The sequence below is a fragment of the Chionomys nivalis genome, chromosome 5 (genome assembly GCF_950005125.1).
Source record: "Chionomys nivalis chromosome 5, mChiNiv1.1, whole genome shotgun sequence".
NCBI classification, from domain to species: domain Eukaryota; kingdom Metazoa; phylum Chordata; class Mammalia; order Rodentia; family Cricetidae; genus Chionomys; species Chionomys nivalis.
The window spans coordinates 45,375,959-45,396,222 of NC_080090.1; the positions used below are offsets into that span (position 1 = coordinate 45,375,959).

At 44.7% G+C, this 20,264-nt stretch overlaps 1 protein-coding gene across 1 annotated transcript in view; it reads right to left on the minus strand.

Annotated features, from left to right (window-relative positions):
• Nek10 (NIMA related kinase 10) overlaps nt 1-20,264 on the minus strand; it is a 181,546-nt gene that overhangs the window by 106,024 nt on the left and 55,258 nt on the right. The window contains exons 21-22 of the mRNA XM_057769925.1: nt 19,467-19,588; nt 19,245-19,347 (exon numbers count right to left, since the gene is read on the minus strand). Coding sequence (XP_057625908.1) covers nt 19,245-19,347; nt 19,467-19,588 — 225 coding nt within the window. The remainder of the gene's footprint in view (nt 1-19,244; nt 19,348-19,466; nt 19,589-20,264) is intronic.

The following is a 20,264-nucleotide window of genomic DNA, read 5'->3' on the forward strand; positions in this document are numbered from 1 at the left end:
GCCATAGGATAGACAGGATTCTGTTTTCTTTCTGTAACACTCTACTGTGTATCTGGGCTGTATGTCCTTCGTGTATCCATCATCTGATGGACACCTGGCTGTCTCTCCTTCTTACCCCCTTGAACTCTGCTGCAATATACTGAGAGTAGAGGCATCTCTTGTGAACACTGATCCTATTTCCTCTAGATGTTTGTCTAGGAGTGAAATTGCCGGATCAGATCGTACGGCAGCACTATTCTTAATTTATCAGGGAACTTTTTTAGTGTTTGCCGTTCTCGCTATGCTAATTACATCCTTCAGCAGGGCTGTCTTTCTCCACTTCCTGGCCAGAGCCTGCTTTCTTCCCCTCCCCAGCAGGGAGAGAGAGGGTAGCCGCTTCCTTGTTTATTTATTTATTTTGAGTTGCTGCACACAATTACCTTCAATCTTTTTATCATGGTCATTCTTACTGGAGCAAAATGATATCCTGGTGGTTGAATTTGCATTTTCTTGCAGATTAGTGCATACTGGGCCTTTTAAAAAGCATCTGCCGTTCATTCCTCCAAGTCCTTCTGAGATGCCAACTTTTCATGGGTTGTTTGGGGTTTGCAGAAACCTTTCAATTTGTTTGAATCTATGTGTCAGTTTTGATTTGTTTCCTGTACTCTAGGGTCCTACCCCAAATATATAAATGTTCTCAATGATTTCTTGTGTGTTTTTTCTCTATTTATTCCACATTTAAGTCTTTTATTCATTCTGGATGGGTTTTTGTAACTGCTGAGAGAGGGGGTTCTTTCTAATTTTCTTCTCTTGCCCGCATATATTCAACTTTCCCCGCACCATTCACTTTCATTTTAATTTGTCCTTTCCAAACTGTGTTTTTATGATATGTGTTCTTATCACCTTTGTCAGATCCAGATGCATATAGACGTACGGGCTTCTTTCTAGACTCTCGAACTCATTCCACTGGTCTGTTTATTTCTATGCCAATTGCATCTATGCTTTGATTGCTACAGCTTTGTAGTATGTTTTGAAATCATGTAGTATAATATGCATTTTATAGATGTGGAAAACTGAGGCTCAGAGACAATGAGCAGTCTGCTTAATGTCTTATACAGAGAAATCAACAATGAGATAGTAACCTGATGTCAGCAAAGAAACAAATCAAGCCCCGGTTGCTTCACTGAGTATCCAATCCTATATTAAAGAAGTGCATCACCTGCTCCATACAAATGACCAGTCCTTAGGCCAATCCTCATGCGAAAGGCCTGTGAACAGCTCCTCCCACAGGCATCGATAAAGAAGACCCGTAACACACTCACAGACCCACCCAGAAACCTGGAGACTAAAGCGTAATAGCTGAAAAGACTATCACCGGAACATAAGTCTATTAGCTGCTTCCGCCCTTAGAAACCAGCCAGTGTGGTCGGCAGACCACAGGAGAGGGGACTGCAGCTAGGGAGAGGGACAGTCTGGTAAAGCGCCTGCTGCACCGATACTGTCACATGGGGGTCAGCGTCAGCAGGGTCACCCAAGCTCACTGGCGACCAAGGTCAGCCGGCTCATCAGCACCAGTTACTCCAAGAGCCTTTGTTTGAAAATATCAGGGGGAGAGTGACTTGAAGACAAGTTGTTCTCTGGTCTATGCAAACATTCACACATGTACACACACGCGCGCGCATGTATACACACACACATGTACACACATGTATATACACACATGTACACACACACACACACACACACTCGTGCACACACAGGAAGACTGTACAGTCCTCACAATAAATGCACAGAGACCCTGGTAATGTTCACACCCTCTCAGCAGGGTAGAAATACGTTGGAATCTCCTTAATCTCATAAAGGGAATGGCTAAAAACCTACGGCTAACACACTAGTTAATGCTGTAAGGCTGAATGCTTTGTTTTTGTACTTTCAAAACAAGTCAAAAATGTTGAGGCCACAGCACAGGCCCATAGTCTCAGGACTGAGGGAACTGAAGCAGGAGAATTGTGAGTTCAAGATGAGCCTAGCTCCACAGTGAGTTTTAGGATTGTAGTTTCAGGCACACATAGCAGACCTTGTCTCAAAAAATAAAAGTCGAAATTTAGAAAGTCAGGGCTGGCCACTCCCATTTCTACCCAACATTCAACAAGGACTGTAGGCACATTTTCATGTCGACCGAACCTTCCATTTCTCTTGTAGTAGAACAGTTAGATCATATTATATGGGTATGTTTAATTTGACTTTTTATAAAACAGTAAGTTGGAGCCGGGCAGTGGTGGTACACACCTTTAATCCCAGCACAGTTTGGGTTTTGTTTTTGTTTTGTTTTTTCATTTTTTTTTTTTGAGACTGTCTCACACCACAGCTCAGACTCACCTCAGAATCAGCAATTTTCCTGGTTCAACCTCTATAATGCTTGAATTACACATGACTTACATAAGTCTTTCAAATTGATCTCTCTCTCTCTCTCTCTCTCTCTCTCTGAATCTAAGTTATTTTTTAAATTTTTACCTAAGTTATCCAGATGGTTAACTTTTGGTATCAATTGGACTGTACTAAAAGAATACCATCAAAACTGCTTTGTGATACAGGCGTGGGCCCCAAGAACATTTCTCCTTTCCAGATGCCCTGCTAGAGAACTTTGTAGAAGACACTAGAAGAGATGTAAGAGGAGGAACACGGTGAGCACAGGTGCCTGGGGGCGGCTCACTTCCCCAAGTGCTGCCATTGAGTTCCCTGTTGGCACCCACCCAGCTTCACACAGATCTCAGCACTCAGAAGACAGCACACCAGCAACAAAGGCAGCTCCTCAGCTGGATCCCCAGCACCTCCCAGAAGGTTCCCAGGATGGTCCGTAGCATCCCCCGCGGAAGCTACTGGCACGGGCATCTCAGGCAGCAGCCCCTCAGTACACTCCACTGATGCTGGTCAAAGAGGTGTGCCAGCATCTCATTGGGCTTCCTGCTCTGCTCGACCATCTCACCACGAAGTCTGGATAACATTCCTGGAGCCACGCATCCCCTCCACTATAGCAGCAGTTTTGAAAACATTCTTAACTTCAGTAGGTAGATGTTAAATGTTTTTAGTGGTGGTGGGGGTTATGACTGAAGCTCAGCTGCTGGGATGAGAATCTGGACCACAGTGACCCTCGCTTCTGTGTTTGGTGCTCATTCTTGTTCATTGATTCTGTCAGAATCTAGCGAAGATGTCCCAGCAAGAAGAGAAGTTGTTCCACATGATGGGCCCTTACTTCTCTTGTAAGGCACTTACTCCATACCAGAGCCAGGTGGTGTCAGCTGTGTGGTGCATGCTATCCTGAAAGCTCACCCTCTGACAATGTTTAGGGTTTCCCACAATGCAACCAGCTGACCACTTCCTTCAGATCTGTGGCAGACCCCGAATCAGTCACCCAGTCAGGCTTCCCTTGGCTTCTTCTCCGCAGAAACTGTGAAACTGTTTATTATTCTAAGTCTCTAAATTCTATAGGATTAGATTACCGATCAGTGGACTCCTTAGGCCATGTCACTAGCAGCAGGAATGTAGAACTCAGCTCCTATACTCTTGGCCTCTGTCCCTCCCCTGAAACAATAATTCTCCACACTAGAGACAAGACAGAAATGCTGCAAAACCTGATAAATAAGAAGAATAAAATACCAAACTCTACCAGGCTAAAAGAGCAGACATGCTCTGAATTTTCAGAGATGTACTTCAAGTATGTGCTATCATAAACTTGACCCTCCTTCTAGAGGCCTCTAACCATTCATCTAACTGAGCATCTGTCACTATAGGACGTTACTTTACTTATCCTCGTCAGGGTTTAGGGTCTGGTATTCTCCATGAAAGTCGAGATCTGTCACTTCAGGATGACGTCAGTATACACCTGGATGCACAGGTCATATGCGCATCCACAATTCTGCAGTGTGGTCCACTACCCACAAGCTGGATAGGTGCTGATCTAGCATATACTGGAGAAAATGGGTAAGATGAAGTCAGCACTCTGAAGGATAGAAAGCATACTCCAACCAATTTTTAGGGAACTCACTATAATTTGAGCACAGGTAAGCCTAGTCTAACTTGAAAACTAAAAAGACGTGCAAAAATCACCTAATGAAAAGTGATCTCAAAAAGTAAAAGCTAAAGAATGTTATAATGTTTTTTATTCATCCAATTAATTTAGCTAATGCATGAGCTTGGACATATGTTCACAAAAACACAGAGAGTTGAGAAATGCTTGAATAGCAAAAATGAACGCCGTTTGGCCATTGGGAGGGTTCTGGAAGCAGCAGGAGATGCTTCTGCTTCTCTTTCCTCATTTGAGGTAACATATGGGGAAGAAATGTTTTATCTCTGAAATCATGAGGGCATCAGTGTGCTTGACTAGAAATTCACCATTAACAACTGAAAACAAGTTAATACAAGATGGGAGCACATTGAAAAGACAAGTAACGGGGTTCACACGCAGCCTGCAGCCCCTGCATCCAAGCAAGCAATCCAGCTCTGGGCTGAGTTCAAGGCCCTTACTGTGTCTCTTACTACTTACTAATTCATGGCGTTGCACCCCTCGCTCAGCTACTCTGGATGATCTTCTAGACCAGCTTGCGTACTCACAGGCAGGCTTTGCAGGGCTTGCTCTAGTGACAGACGTGACCACAGATGCAAAGTACTTTGACACACCATAGATAGACGGAGCCCTTGCCTGGAGACCCATCAGGGCTCAAACTATATCAGTTTCTCCCAAACCACCGTCCAGCCACCAAGCCCTAACCTTTCTGTGGGCTTTCTCCTCTAGTCCTACAAAGCACCCGCCATTTTCCAATCTACACTCAGTTCATCAGTCACTGTTGTCTGGGAAACCCCAAGTGGCTGGCATAGCAGATGGCATCTCCTCTTCCCCAGTCATGGTCCTTTCCTCTCCAGCGCCAATATTCATAGACAAATTATCTCTCTTTCATTACTGCAGTTTAAAGGTACTGAAAACCCTCCCTGTTGATGTGTACCCCATCAGAAAGCCTCTCCACAGTCCCAGGGAGCGTTCAGCAACAATGGTCCCAACAAGATCTCTCAACAGAGGCTCCACAGAAGTACCAGAAAGTCTCCTGATGGCTACTACACTTAGAAAGTTTCCATCTTTTACAGTCAGCCTTCAAGACGGTCATCAAGTGTTCATTCACAACATAAAGAAAGAGAGGGAGGGAGGGAGGGAGGGAGGGAGGGAGGGAGGGAGGAAGGAAGGAAGGAAGGAAGGAAGGAAGGAAGGAAGGAAGGAAATAAGGACGGACTTAATAAAACTTGAGCTTCTGAGTGAGGAAGGAAGGAAGGAAGGAAGGAAGGAAGGAAGGAAGGAAGGAAGGAAGGAAGGAAGGAAGGAAGGAAGGAAGGAAGGACAGACGAACTTATAAAGCTTGAGGGTCTGAATGTGCAATCCCCAGATAAGAAAGACAGGTGCAGAGAAACACACTTGCCATTTCAGTGCTGCAAGGACAAACCCAGATACAGCCATGGGCTTGCTAACCAGTGAACATGTCCTACTTGGCAAGCTCCAGCCACTGAGAGGCCCTGTCTAAAACCAAGGTGAACCGCCCCTAGAGAATGATGTTTGAGGTTGTCCTATGGCCTCCATGCACACACAGTCTACGGCACATCCCCACCCAAACAAACACACACATGCACACGCACGTGCACACACGCACACACACAGAGAAGCTCTTAAAACATGATGGCTAAGTAACTATCAGACGGAGAAGTTAGCAGAAATGAAAAGGCCAAGAGGAGGCGACACTTGCAGGCGGAGGAATCGATATATACAGAGGTCCTGTGGTAACATGATAGGATCCATTGAGGAAACGAGAGGCCTGGAAGGCTGGCGTGCAGGGAGTGAGAGATGCCGCGAGGCCATAAGGCCACACTCTGAGTACAGGTTAAACTGGGCACACTTCAGCCATTCGTTCTGTTCCAGCCCATGACTACAAGCTCCATGGTGCCCTGGAGACGCCTTCTCTTCTACCTAAAGTGGCCCTTTCATGGAGGAGTATAAAGAGCAGTGGAGAGGACAGTGGTTCTGGGGTGTCTGTGTCCTGTGTCTGTCTGCCTATATGTCTCAGAGCAGTGGCTGACATGGGAGACATGCTCTTTTGGTCCCTTAACAAATGCTCCTGAGAGACTGGGTGTTCCCTATAGAGCAGGAAAATAAGGAACCACCTTGACAGCTTCAGGAAAGCGTTTAGTCAGAAGCATTCCATGATCGAGAGGGAGGCTGTTGGAGCCCATACAGTTGTGTGGCACCACAGCAAGGGAGCCCACCTCACAGCTCGGCTCCATACAGCCCGTTTCTTTACCGCCGCCATTCCGGATGCCCACAGTCTCAGAATCACCCGTGCAAGACCCTGAAGAGAACGTGGATTTCTTTTTTTTTTCTTTTTTTTTTTTTTTGTGGATTTCTAAGAGAAAGCTCGGGGTCTTCCTTCAGCAGAGTCCTGCCACGCTGCACTTCCTTTCCAGAAGGTCACAGATTCTACATCTCCACCTCCAGACCCCTTCCTGGCCTTCCCAGGAGTGACATTCAGTTGTCACTAACAACTTCCTATTTCAATTCAACAAAGAGCATGCTGAGTCTAACATGCAATGTGCGAAACAATCCCACACCAGTTAGTATTTAAAGGGGTGTTTATTTTGGGGGGTAAAACTTACAAAACACCAACCGTCAGGAAAGGAGCCTAGTCGCCCGAGCAGGAGCCGGAAGCAAGCGCTGGAACCAAGAGAGCGAGCTGGAACCAAGAGGCTTGCTGCTCTTTTTTAAAGATAAATAGACCACGCCCCAGTGGGCTGGTATTTCAGCAGCTATTGGCTGAAGGAGCGGAAACATGGAGTACCCTAAACGGGTAGGAGGCTCAGAAGCCTGGGCTGGGAGCCTGTCCTTCACACCGTGCCCCTCTGTGCCCCTTCCCCAGACAGCCCCTGGTGAGCAGCCAAATCTCTCCTCTCATTGGTTAAACATCACATCTTCATCTTCGGGTTCCCCGTGTGCTCAGGGCCGTCAGCTTCTCTGATTCTAAGGCTTTTTGAGCACTTCTCTGCCACTTCTCCAGTCTGAGATCCTGTCCACCGGAGACCTCACAGCTTCCATAACCATCAGAATTAGGTCCCCTGCAGCCTCCTTTCCGGGCTCTTAGCACCCTCATCATCCTAGAAATGGATCTGGCTGAACATCCTTTGACATCCCTGTTTTTCCAGTGTGTGGCAGAAAATGTCGCTCGCATAGTAACATGAGAGCCGCAGACTGAGAAAGTGGCCACCCTCCCCATAGTTGAATGCTCTGCTGGGCTAGGCCCATGGCACAGAAAGTGGCCACCCTCCCCATAGCTGAAGGCTCTGCTGGGCTAGGCCCATGGCACAGAAAGTGGCCACCCTCCCCATAGCTGAAGGCTCTGCCGGGCTAGGCCCATGGCACAGAAAGTTGTCTATCACCTTGAATTCAAGTAGACCCCAGAGAAGGTTCAAAGTCAGGTAGATCCAGTGACCTACGGAGGCCACAGGAAAAGTCACTACATGGCCAGATTTTCCAGGGATGAACAGCATGCCCCTGCGGGGGTTGTGATCCCTGTCGGTGTTCTAAAGTGACGCATATCTTAGCACACGTCAGTGGACAATGACGACTAAAATCCCCAAACCCTCTAAAGAACACCCAGGGTTGCAGTAGTATTTGAGGTCCCTGTTCTTTTGAGTTCTACGGCATTTGGAGGGGGAAATGTTTCCTTCAGGTCACTGCTGGTGATGGCACTGAGGACTACCATGCCCAACAGCAACTTCCCTGACATCAAACACACTGCTCAGGCAACTCTTCCACCCCTGCCTCTTGTTGGAATGTCCACTCACATGTATTTTACTCATCAGTACATTCTTATCATCATGCATTGTTTCCTCCTCTTTTTTAACGCTGATTTATTTGGAGGCAGGGGGCATATGTGTGTGCATGGCACTTGTACGTGGAGTTCAGAGAATAACTTCCAAGGGTCAGCTCTCCTTCTATCATGAGGTTCCCGGGGATCAAACACCGGTAGTAGGGCTTGGGGGCGAGTGCCTTTACCCACTATAAGCCACTTCAAAGGCCCTCATTCATGTCTGTATTTGTTTGTCTACCATCTTAATAAATATTTGTTAAGTTCTGGCAGAGAATCAGAGTCAAAGGAATGTGGTTTGCTCTTCAAGGAAGCAATAGCAGCACCTGATATTTAAATACCACATTCTGGATGCAGGGAGGCAGTCTACCAGACATGGGTGGCTAAGGTAAGGCTGGAGGAGCAGAATTGGACTTGGAAGCACTGCAGCAGTGGGGTGGCATGCTGGGAGTCCCAGTGACAGGAGCACAGCCCGGCCTGCTTTGGATCTGAGGCTGGACCAAGAATCAAATAGGGCATCATGAAGACAGAGCTTTGAGGAACCTACTGAAAGCAGAGCTGTCTTACGTCTTTCTGGGAGCTGCGTGGCTGACTTAGACAAGAATGCCTTATTTGGGTCTTAATGAGTGCCTTCAGTTCCCTCCCCTTGTTCTCTGTCTCTGCAAACTGGGACTCCAATATTTTTCATGCTTCGCTAACTGAATACCGGAATATCTACCTCTGGGTCCCCAAACTGCTGTGTCTCTCACGCTAGAGCATGCAGCACTTACATGCTACCTGTCCTGGACAGGCATCAGAGCCTCCAGTGACGCATGCTGAGGACAGGAAACCCAATCACCATTGGCCAGTCTCTTCTCCCCCTGTCGTTGTCTCCCTTGGAGCCAGATATGATCACCAGACTGAGTTTAGGCTGGGTGTGATGGTGCACACTTTTAATCCCAGCATTCAGGAGGCAGAGGCAAATGGATCTTATGAGGTTGGGATGAGCCTGGTCTACAGAGTGAGTATCAGGATAGCCAGGGCTATACAGATAGCCCCTGTCTCAAGAAAAAAAAATTGATTGATTTTGACCAATACTACATGAGAAGTCTGAAGGAGATTTTTGAATTTTTGTAATGACAAGAAACAGACAATATTTGAAGGGCATTTTTACTGTTGTATTTATCATAATAGCTTCCTTACTTCTGGCCTATGAGTATAGAAATGATGCCTGGAGTTCCAGAAAACATCTTTGTAATAACAAGAGCACAAGCATATGGACTAGAAGCCAGCCTGCTGCAGGCCCAGCAGAGAAAGGCTTAGGTGACGGCCACCCTCCGTGAGCTGCGAACCCGACCAGGCTCACTCCTCTCCACATCTTATTAAGGGAGAGCCGGACACTCCAACAGCGTGATCCATTGTTAGCCCGGTTATCCGCTTCTGGTCCTTCCTGACTTGCACAGCCCCAACACTGTAATCATCCTCCTGTCTCCCAAATCTAATCTCTTATATGGAGTGTGAACATTGAAGCTCCCTGTCTCGCCACACCAAGCCTCCTTGTAGCACCCAAAAGCACCATGTTCTTAGTATCTCTATCTTCGGCACTTGCTGTATCCAGGCCTTTGCTTTCATCCTTCCTTCTGGCTTCTTTGCCCAAAGGTTTACCCAGCAGACTGAGTGGCCTTATGGTGACAATCACCATGGACCACATACTCTTTCTCAGGAGGAATCCATCCAAACACCGCTAACCCTAAATGACTTTGATCAGCTGTATCTGAGCATGGTATTGGCCAGATGGCTCAGAACGTAGAGTTGTTTGTCACCACACCTGATGATCAAATTTAACCCCATAGCCCACATGGTAGATGGGGAGAAACAACTTTACAAGCTGTCCAGTCACCACATACACACACACACACACATATAAACACACACACATACATACGCACACATACACACACATACACACACACACACACACACACACACCTACCTCTGCCCCATAGATAAATAAATGAAAGTCAATTGAGCATAAAAAGCATCCAGACATCTGTGCAGACGTTCGGATAGCTGAGGGGTGGCTGCCTTGCCCTCTCTTGGAGCTTTGCAGGTAGAAGCAGGTATGGGCCATGAGTTCAGCTCAGCCCTTACTGACCTGTGCGGGGCAAGCCGCATCTGATTAGACACCTGGTGCCTTTAACTTAGTACTGGAAAGGCGTTCTTGTGTAGGACCAGTCACTGAACATTTTAATCTTGTGGAACACACAGTTTTGCAATAGGTTATCTCTTAAAAAACAAAAGACAAACGAAGAAAAACAACCCTTGAAAACATGAGAGCCAGTAATAGTTCATCAGACACACAAAACCAGACATGCCCGGCTTTGTCCACATTCTGCATCTGCCACTGTTCTAAGCTGCTGGGACCTTCAGGAACTTTGTTATCGCAGCATAACCTGCCTCATCCTGACTGACACGGGGCTCCTTCACACGTTCTAACCCCTTTCCCATACTGTCTGACACTCCATCCTCACTGGTCCCTGAATGACGCAGGCATTCTAGCCTTTTCCATCCGGCGTGCTGTCACAGCAGATTCACACAGCAAGGGTCCTGTCCGTCCTGCTTGCCTAGCTAGGTGCAGCATGTGTCAGTTTGTGAGATACCTAGATTTTCTCCACGTAATTTGAAGCTGGAGAGCAGAAGCCATGGCCTTTCGCTGTACAGCCGTCCTGTTCTACAGCAGCATTTGGTGAGCAGCAAACTTTTGATAAATGCCATACAGAATCAGATATGGCCTTATTACTCCTGCCAACAGCAACTTGACAAATCATTTGACAATATCACTTGACAAAGACATGTACAATGTACACCCTTGTAACAGGAATATGTGACCTCCTGAGCCATACCAAAAAAAAAAAAAAAAAAAAAAGCCCATGTCTGAAACTATTACCTATTACATCATATGAATTTTCTGTTTCATTTTTCTCTTTTTTGTTTGGGTGCAAAGGAAGCAAGAAATGTGAGCTTTTCCATTAAAATATGGACATTTTAAAAGGCCGAGAAACGTGAAATGGTAGGTTTGGGCAGGGTGCCCATTCGATGCGCCAGCAAAGTACGGTCGCCACAGGGGAGGCCGCAGCACTAGGGCGGACCACGCTTTGCCTAGCGAGTCGCTGAGGGCCTGCTCCCGCCTGTGCCTCAAAGGCCGCCAAAATACTCATGGGGCAGGCCTGGGCAGGTGTCATCACACATGTCCAGATGCTGGCTTTCACGTAGGAACAGATTCACACACTGAAAGCAGACAGATGGGGGTTGGATCGAAACAGGCAGCACAGTCTGCCCAGAGCCCTAAGCTGGATGCCCAGAGCTGGGAAACCAAAGAGAAGGTGTCTGTAATTCCACACACAGGCACGCTGGTTCTCCGAGCTCTGTTTGTAAATGACAGCAAACTCCAGTCGGCAAGCTTACTGGAAACAACCGCAAGCCAGCTTCTACACAGAAGTAGATTATCTGCATTTTCCTAAAGGTTTTTTGGTTTGTTGTTTTCTTGGTTACATTTTTTTTTTCAATACACTTTACACCATTCATCTCTGACATCATTTGACAAATCTGTGCTTCTTTTCTGAAGGCAAATAAACATCCTGCGTCACCAAAGAAAACCCCACTACAAGCAATCACAAGGGGAAGACTGCCCCTTTGTGGACACATGATGAATCCACCTAGACAGCTGCGGGAAATTCCATGGCAGCGCCCCCTAGTGGCGACTGCCCTCTGTGGAGATATTCTTCTGCCACACTTTGCCCAACTTCCTAAAATACTGGGATTACTACATACTTAGTTCAAAAGCAATGCAATAATATTTTAACCAAATCATAGTCACTCTTAAAACTGCGCCAAACTGTCACATTTCAAACAATGGTGATAGATAATGATAGAATAGTGGAGAATTACTGCATATAAGATATGGTAAGAGAGTTATAGAAAGGCTCTGAATTCGTGTGCCAGTCAGAAAACCCTCCTCACTCACTTATGGTAAGGGTGGCATGGCAATGCCCTGGTCACACCATTGTCCCTTCCCAGTTCTGGGATGCTAGTTTTCTATGCTGCCTCCCTCACTCCAGCTCAAGAGGGAAACACTTTTAGCTTCATAACTGCTACATAGAATTCTAAAAAATATTAAATCAATAGATTGATCAGAGCAGTGACAAGAGTCAGGAGAAGAAATTGCTCGTTCTGCTAAATCCTCCTTTTCTAGGTGTACTGCTATTGTTTATACCTGATTAACATAGCCTACCTGCCTACTTCCAGCTTAAAGGGTACTGATCATGCATGTTGTGTCTTTCAATTCTGAAAACCTTGCTGGAATATGGGCAGGGACTGTCCCTGAGAATGAGCGCAGTGACAGCAGAGGAAGAGGTGCCACAATGATGCCGGGGAAGATGATGAAGAAAGACATCGTGGTGACTCAGCAGAGCATGCTTTCCATGTGTCTGAGAAGAAGAAGGTCAAAGGTGAGCCATTCAACCTACAGAGTCAAAGATGAAGTCCCAGATCCCCTCCTACCCATACAGTGCATTGGACGCCAACCAGAAACAGATTCAAGGTACCACATCCAACGAGGCAGCAAGAAGCAGATGGCTGCGCTCAAGGGAACTCAGTGAAAATCCAAAGACAACAAAAGGATATCAAGGGGATACAAATTAGAAAGGAAGAAGTCAAACTCTCACTATTCGCAGATGATATGATAGTATCAAAAGTGAAGCCAAGAATTCTACCAGGAAACTCCTATAGCTGATAAACATCTTCAGTAATGTGGCAGGATACAAGATCAACTAAAAAAAAAAAATCAGTAGCCCTGCTATATACAAATGATAAAGAAGCTAAAAAAGAAATCAGAGAACATCACCCTTCACAATAGCCACAAGTAACATAAAATACCTTGGGGTAACATTAATCAAACAAGTGAAAGACCTGTTGGACAAGAATTTTTAGTCTTTGAAGAATATATCAGAAAATGAAAAGATCTCCAATGCTCTTGGATAGGCAGGATCAACATAATAAAAATGACAATCGTACCAAAAGCAATCTATAGAGTCAATGCAATGCCCGTCAAAAATCCCAATAGAATTCTTCACAGACCTCAAAAGAGCAATACTCAACTTCATATGGAAAAACAAAAAACCTAGGAAAAACCTAACAAAAAACAATCCTGTACAATAAAGGAACTTCCGGAGGCATCACCATCCTGACAGTAAGCTCTATTATAGAGCTACAGTAATGAAAACAGAGTGGTATTTGGTATAAAAACAGACAGGTAGACAAACAGAATCAAATCAAAGACCTGAATTCTGGATTTGTTTTTTGGGTTTTTGTTTTGTTTTGTTTTTTTGGTTTTTCGAGATAGGGTTTCTCTGTAACTTTGAAGCCTGTCCTGGAACTAGCTCTTGTAGACCAGACTAGCCTCAAACTCACAAAGATCTGTCTGCTTCTGCCTCCCAAGTGCTGGAATTAAAGGCGTGTGCCACCACTGCCCGGCCAAAGACCTAGATATTAATCCACATACCTAAGAACACCTGATTTCTGACAAAGAAGCTAAAATTATGCATTTGAAAAAAGAAAGCATCTTCAACAAATGGTGCTAGCATAACTGGATGTGAACATGTAGAAAAGTGAAAATAAATCCATATCTAACTATATGCACAAAACTCAAGTCCAAATTGACTAAAGACCTCAATAGAAATCTTGCCGGGCGGTGGTGGCGCACGCCTTTAATCCCAGCACTCGGGAGGCAGAGGCAGGCGGATCTCTGTGAGTTCGAGGCCAGCCTGGTCTACAAGAGCTAGTTCTAGGACAGGAACCAAAAGTTATGGAGAAACCTTATCTCAAAAATCAAAAACAAAACAAAAAAAAAAACAAAAAACAAAAAAAAAAAAAAAAAAAAGAAATCTGGCCACTCTGAACCTGATAGAAAAAGTGGGAAGTAGCCTTCGATGCATGGGCACAGGAGACTACTTCCTAAATATAAGCCCAGTAGCTCAGACACTGAGAGCAACAATAAATAAATGGGACCTCCTGAAACTAAGAAGCTTCTGTAAAGCAAAGATCACAGTCTATAAGACAACACGGCAGCCTACTGAATGGGAAAAAATATCTTTAACAATCCCACACAAGACAGAAGACTGATCTCCAAAATATATAAAGAACTCAAGAAATAGATATCAAAATATCAAATAATTCAATTTTAAAAGGGGGTACAGATCTAAACAGAGAGTTCTCAACAGAAGAATTTCAAATGGCTAAGACACTTAAGGAAACGTTCAACAATCTTAGCCATCAGGGAAATGCAAATCAAAACGACTCTGAGATACCATCTTACACCTGTCAGAATGGCTCAGATCAAAAACACCAATGACAGCTTATGCTGGAGAGGATGTGCAGTAAGGGGAACACTCCTTCATTGCTGGTGGGAAAGCAAACATGTACAACCTACTCTGGAAATCAGTATGGCGGTTTCTCAGAAAATTGGGAATCAACATACCTCAGGACCCAGCAATACCACTCTTGGGCATATACCCAAAGGATGTTCAACCATACTACAAAGGCATTTGTTCAACTATGTTCTTAGCAGCATTATTTGTAATAGCCAGAACATGGAAACAACCTAGATGCCCCTTAACTGAAAAATGGATACACAATGGAGTACTTACTCAGGGGTAAAAAACAATGACATCTTGAAATTTGCATGCAAATAGACGGAACTAGAAAAAAAAACATCCCAAGTGAGGTAACCCAGACCCAGAAAGATGAGCATGGTATGTACTCACTCATCGGTGAATACTATATTCCACAACCCCAGAGATGCTAGGAACAAAGAGAACCCTAACAGAAACATACATAGATCTCCCTGGGAAGGGGAAATAGACAAGATCTCCTGAGAAAACTAGGAGCATGGGGACGGGGGAAGAAATGAAGGCAGAAGGAGAGGAGGAAAGGAGAAGGCAGGGGGAGGAGAACTAAAAGGAATGGGATGGTCGAGATGGGAGAAGGACAGAGACGGAGAACAAGGAAAGAGATATCTTGATTGAGGGAGTCATTATGGGGTTAGCAAGAAACTAGCACCAGAGAAATTCCCAGTAATCCACAAGGATGATCCCAACTAAGACCCTAAGCAATAGTGGAGAGGGTACCCGAACTGGCTTTGCCCTGTATTCAGATTGATGATTATCTTAAATGTCATCATAGAGCCAACATCTAGCAACTGATTGAAGCAGATGCAGAGAACCACAGTGGAGCATTGGACTGAGCTCCCAAAGTCCAGTCGAAGAGAGGGAGGAAGGAGAATACAAGCAAAGAGGTCACAACCATGATGGATACACTTACCTGAGCTAATGGGAGCTCACCAACTCTGGCTTGACAGCAAAGGAACCAGCATAGGACCAAACTAGGCCCTCTGAATGTGGGTGACAGTTGTGTGGGCCACTGGCAATGAGACCAGGAATGAACCTACTGCTTGTTCTAACTTTTTGGAACCCATTCTCTTTGGAGGGATACCTTGCTCAGTCTAGATATAGTGGGGAGAGCCTTGGTTCTGTCTCAAGACAATGTTCTAGACCTTGTTGACCCCTCATGGGAAGCCTTACCCTCCCTGAGAAGTGGATGAGGGAGTGAGGTGGCCGGGGCGGGGGGGGGGGGGGAGGCAGAAGGTGGAGGGAGGAGGAAGGGAGGGAGTATGAAATGGATTTGGTTTGCAAAATGAGAAAAGACAGTTTTTAAAAAAAAGAAAGTGAAGCCGAGAAAACAGCAGCAAGAAGGGCAGAGAAGAATAGTGCAGAACGTGTCCCAGGGAGCAGGTTTTAGACTCCATGCTGCAGCACACACTTTGTTTCAGATGCCTACTCAGCACCAAGGACAAAAGGAACACCCTGGAAATTTCTAGCGAGATAGTGTAGCTCGTGAGTTGGGCATCAAAAGTAAGACTGGTACTGGAACTCCTGACAGTCAGGCAGGACTCAAGAACCAGGAAGAAATGCCTTCAACATCAGGATGGTGCATGCCGGGAGCCTCAGTATCCAGGAGGCTGATGCAGGAGAGAAGAGCAGGAGCAAAAGGAAAGATCCAGGATAATGGCTGTGTACCAGACCCAAGGTGAAGTTCAATTTATGCTGCAGCAGCTACAGGAGTGGAGGGTCCAGGGCAGGAAATTGGAAGTTTTCTCATCAACCCCTGTGGACACCGTGCACATGAAGCTTCAAATCCTGACAACAGAAAAGACTGGGCACACAGAAAATGAGAAACATAAACAGAAAGGGAGACAACGATTAACTCGAAGGAAAATAAAAAGGTCTATGAGAAAGGAAGGTAATCAGCACGGGCAATAGCCGCACAGTGACAATACTGCAAACACCGAGTATTGGTTTAACCCCGAGCTGTATCGGCAGGATGGCAGATGGGCTGGCATGGACTAGGAAAATAAACCACCACAATGAAAATCAAATACCACAGGAAATGAATTTATAAAGGAATTAAAAGTACCCCTTTTTGGAGACACAGAGCTAGAACTTGGAGATAGGTGAATCAAGTAACTTCATACACATCACGAAACTATGTTAGTTTCCAAACTCTTTCGATGCGTGCCATCAAAATATAAATATAAATATAAAAACTAAGCTAAAAACGAAGTGAACTATTACAGTAGAAATTAAGTTCAGTATATTTAAATATAGCCAAAAACGATTATAGCTACTCTCGTAAGAAAATAATATGTAAAGATGATTATTAGCAAAAATACCTCCTGAATGAGCATGTAAGAAGAATATATAAGTTTTTCTGGTACACACATAATTTGCTCTGCAATTCAAGCTCACAATTATTAATAATACCCATTAACCAATAAATTGAGATAATCACATAGAAATAAATTATAAAAACCTTAAGTAAAAGTAAGTCAGATTTATAAAAAGTTTATGCAAAAATATGATTGATTTCAAATGATTAAGCAAATATTTGTCCAAAGTGAAGATTCACAATTGTTTGATCTCTCGGCTTCTTATTTCATAACTCATTGGCTTGAAAATGTTTCCAAGTGACTTTGCACGGAATGTTTATCTAAAGAGTTTCTGTGTTAAGTTGTTTTTTAAATAAATTTTTAAACTAAAACAGTATGTTCTATTTAACAAAAAACTGATCGAGACATTTCAGTCCTGGTTTAAGAGTACAGGTGGGCCTGGGTCTGGGAAGAGTCCATTTGGAATGGCTCTGGAGTAATTATTATCTTCTGACAACAAGGAAACACTGACCGCCCCTCCTCTCAGGAACACTTAGGCTGTGGCCTGCAAACACTGGGGAGTGGTGCCAACCAGGAAAACCACTAACAACACTCCTTTTATTTTTAATTCTGTTTATCTTTTGAGATTATAATTGCATCATTTCCCTCTTCCCTTTCCTCTCTCCATAGACCCCTCCTGTTCTCTTTCAAATTCATGGTCTTTTTTTTATTAAATGTTATTACACACATACACATTTTATACACACACGCACACTATACACACACACACTATACATACACATTTTATACACACACACACTACACACACATTTTGTGCACACTATAAACACACACTATGCATACATTTTATACACACACATTTTATACACATGCACACTATACACACACATTTTATACACACACTACACACATATTTTATACACACACACAACCTGCTTAGACTGGATAATATCGCTTGTATCTTCTAACATTGCAGAAAAACACAACCAATCAAAATGCTGAGTAATGAAGCCCAATCCCAACAGATACATCTACAATACAACTCCTTCACCTAAGGTCTGAGGTCATTGTAGAAGAGGGGGCAGAAAGATTTGTGAAAGCCAGAGAATAGGGGACTTGGCTGTGAGACTGTGTTCCCTAAGAATGTCAGAAGCTACCCACATAAAGTCTCTCTAGCATGACTGAACAAAGACAGCAACAGACACCGAAAGCAAACAGGGAAAGCCCAAGGGAGGCCTCAACCCAGGAAGAACTGCAGGCATTGAAGGAATTCTCAGGGAGGGAGAAAGGATCTTCCCAGGGGACCGTGTCTAATTGGTTATCTGATACCAAATGGCTAACCTGCTTTGGTTTTTGAATGCATCCCTTTACCATCCATGTCTGCAGAACTTGCTGTGTCCCACTGCATCCTCATACAGGGATACGTAGATAAACCTACAGGTTCTAGCAGTGTGTTCTCCAACATTCTTTTGCTGTGGGGATCTCAGAAAAACTGTGGAGACTACAAGTCTACAGGAACAGCGCCTCCTCCTGGTGGCTAGTGAAGCACAAATACTCGAAATGAGAAGCAAAAGAGCTCAGAGAAAAACCGAAGAAGGTAACATCACCCTAAACTAAAAAGTAGCTGACCATGGATAGTTAGGACATGTAGTGTAAAAATAGACCTACTAATTTAGGGGGAAATTTTTATTTTTTTTTTTTACTTATTCATTTATTTTTTGAAGACAGGATCTCACTATATAGGCCTGGTTGACCTCGGATTCAAAGACATCCACCTGCCTCTACCTCCCCAGTGCTGGAATCAAAGGTGTGCACCACCAAGACCTGTCTTAATCAATGAAATTTGATCTACTATTATGGCTTGTCTGCTACAGATGAAAACACCCAAAACAAAACAAAGCAAAACAAAATCAAAAACAATGGCGTGCAAATAGGCAAACGGATGAATTTTGTAGCCCTGAAAGTCTGTCGTCTGCAAGACAGACCGTGAATAAAATGATCCAACGCAATGTGCTTGATGTGTTAATTATCAAAGCGTCTCTTTATGGGCTAGAAAGGAAAACCTCAGGAGGCGTTAGCTGAGGAATTAAACAGGGAGCATCCTCAGAGTACTGCCTTCTCACTTAGGAGCCAACCACCCGTTTAGAACCGCATCGCCGCTATCCAATATTGCGTGAAGACTATTCTCTCTTGGATGTGGAAAGTAATTACAATCTAACAAAAGCATTTTGTCTCTGTTTTGTTTTTGATTTATGGATAGCCTATGTGGCATAGGCTGACCTCAAACTTCTTATGCAACTTAAGCTGGCCTTGAGCCCGAGTTCCATCTGCCTCTATCTTCCAATGACTGGTTTACTGGTGTGGACCCCTACACACAGGTCAAAATTTAACAAAATCTAAAAGGTCATTCTCAGTCACACAGGCCACATTCCACTTGCCCCAAAGTGCCAAGTGGCCAGTATCTACTCCACCGGACAATTCTGCGAAACCTTTTCCATCTATGCCAAAGTTCTACGGACCATATGGCACCGCTCTGAAATAAGATTCTACTCTGAACTAGGACTCAGAAATCTCTGGGTTAAAACGTTTAAGAAGTTTGTACTTACTAACTGTCACCTTGTCCTTATCGCCCAACATAATGTTGTTTGGCGTCAGATCCCGGTGGACAATCCTCTTCTCCTTGTGTAGGTACCGGAGAGCTAAGCACAGCTTGAAATAAGAATGAAGGCAAATTTGATTCCCCACTGGACACATAGATCACGGTGTATCTCTAAGGCAGCTCGGGACTTGGCTGCATGATGAGAATTTCAATGGGGGGGGGGGTGTACCTGTATAAATATTCTCCACAGTCTTTCTTCGGTGAAGTGCTGCCGTTTTTCCTTCAGAGAGCTAAAGTGCTCTCCCAGTGGGGCTCCTTCTATAAGCTCCATGACAATATACAATCTGTCATCTGTGCAAAAGCACAAAAGGGCCACGGTGACTTGAAGGGAATGCGGAACCCTGGGAAGGCTTCACAAATTAGGACCCGTGGTTTCCCAAGAGCGTGCCCAGAGTTAGCAGTAGGATCCACTCTGGCAGAGCACAGAGCAGGTCTTGGGGTCATCACAGCCCAGGAGCAACTTCTTCTGGCTCCAGACTTTCCCAATTTAAGTTTACAATGGCAAGTGTGATCATGAGGAATGGCTGGGAGGTGTCAACGACAATGAGCCAACTGTCCCAAGTCACAGGCCAGGCCTCTCAGTACCTCAGATCAAATAAGACATTCAGAAAACTGCATAGGAAATTGTATTTCTTACAGCCACATAGAAACTAACCCTAGGGTCACACTATGAAGTTGCAACGACACAACCGCCCATAGCAGAAACCATTATTAGGCCACTTTTGAGCGGAGAGACCCAGACTCTGATTCCATTTCACTGTTCACAAAGATTTTCTTAGCGAATGCTGCTCAGCTTGCTGCTGCGGCTGCTGCTGCCGTTTTGCTTACCTTCATCTAAAACAAGTTAGAACTACTAACAACGACATGAGACACGCGTCTTTTCTGGCTGTTGGATGTGCACACAATACACACATTTAGAGTTTGTTTGCACAGGACAGACACCTGCTGTACCACCACACAGCTGAAT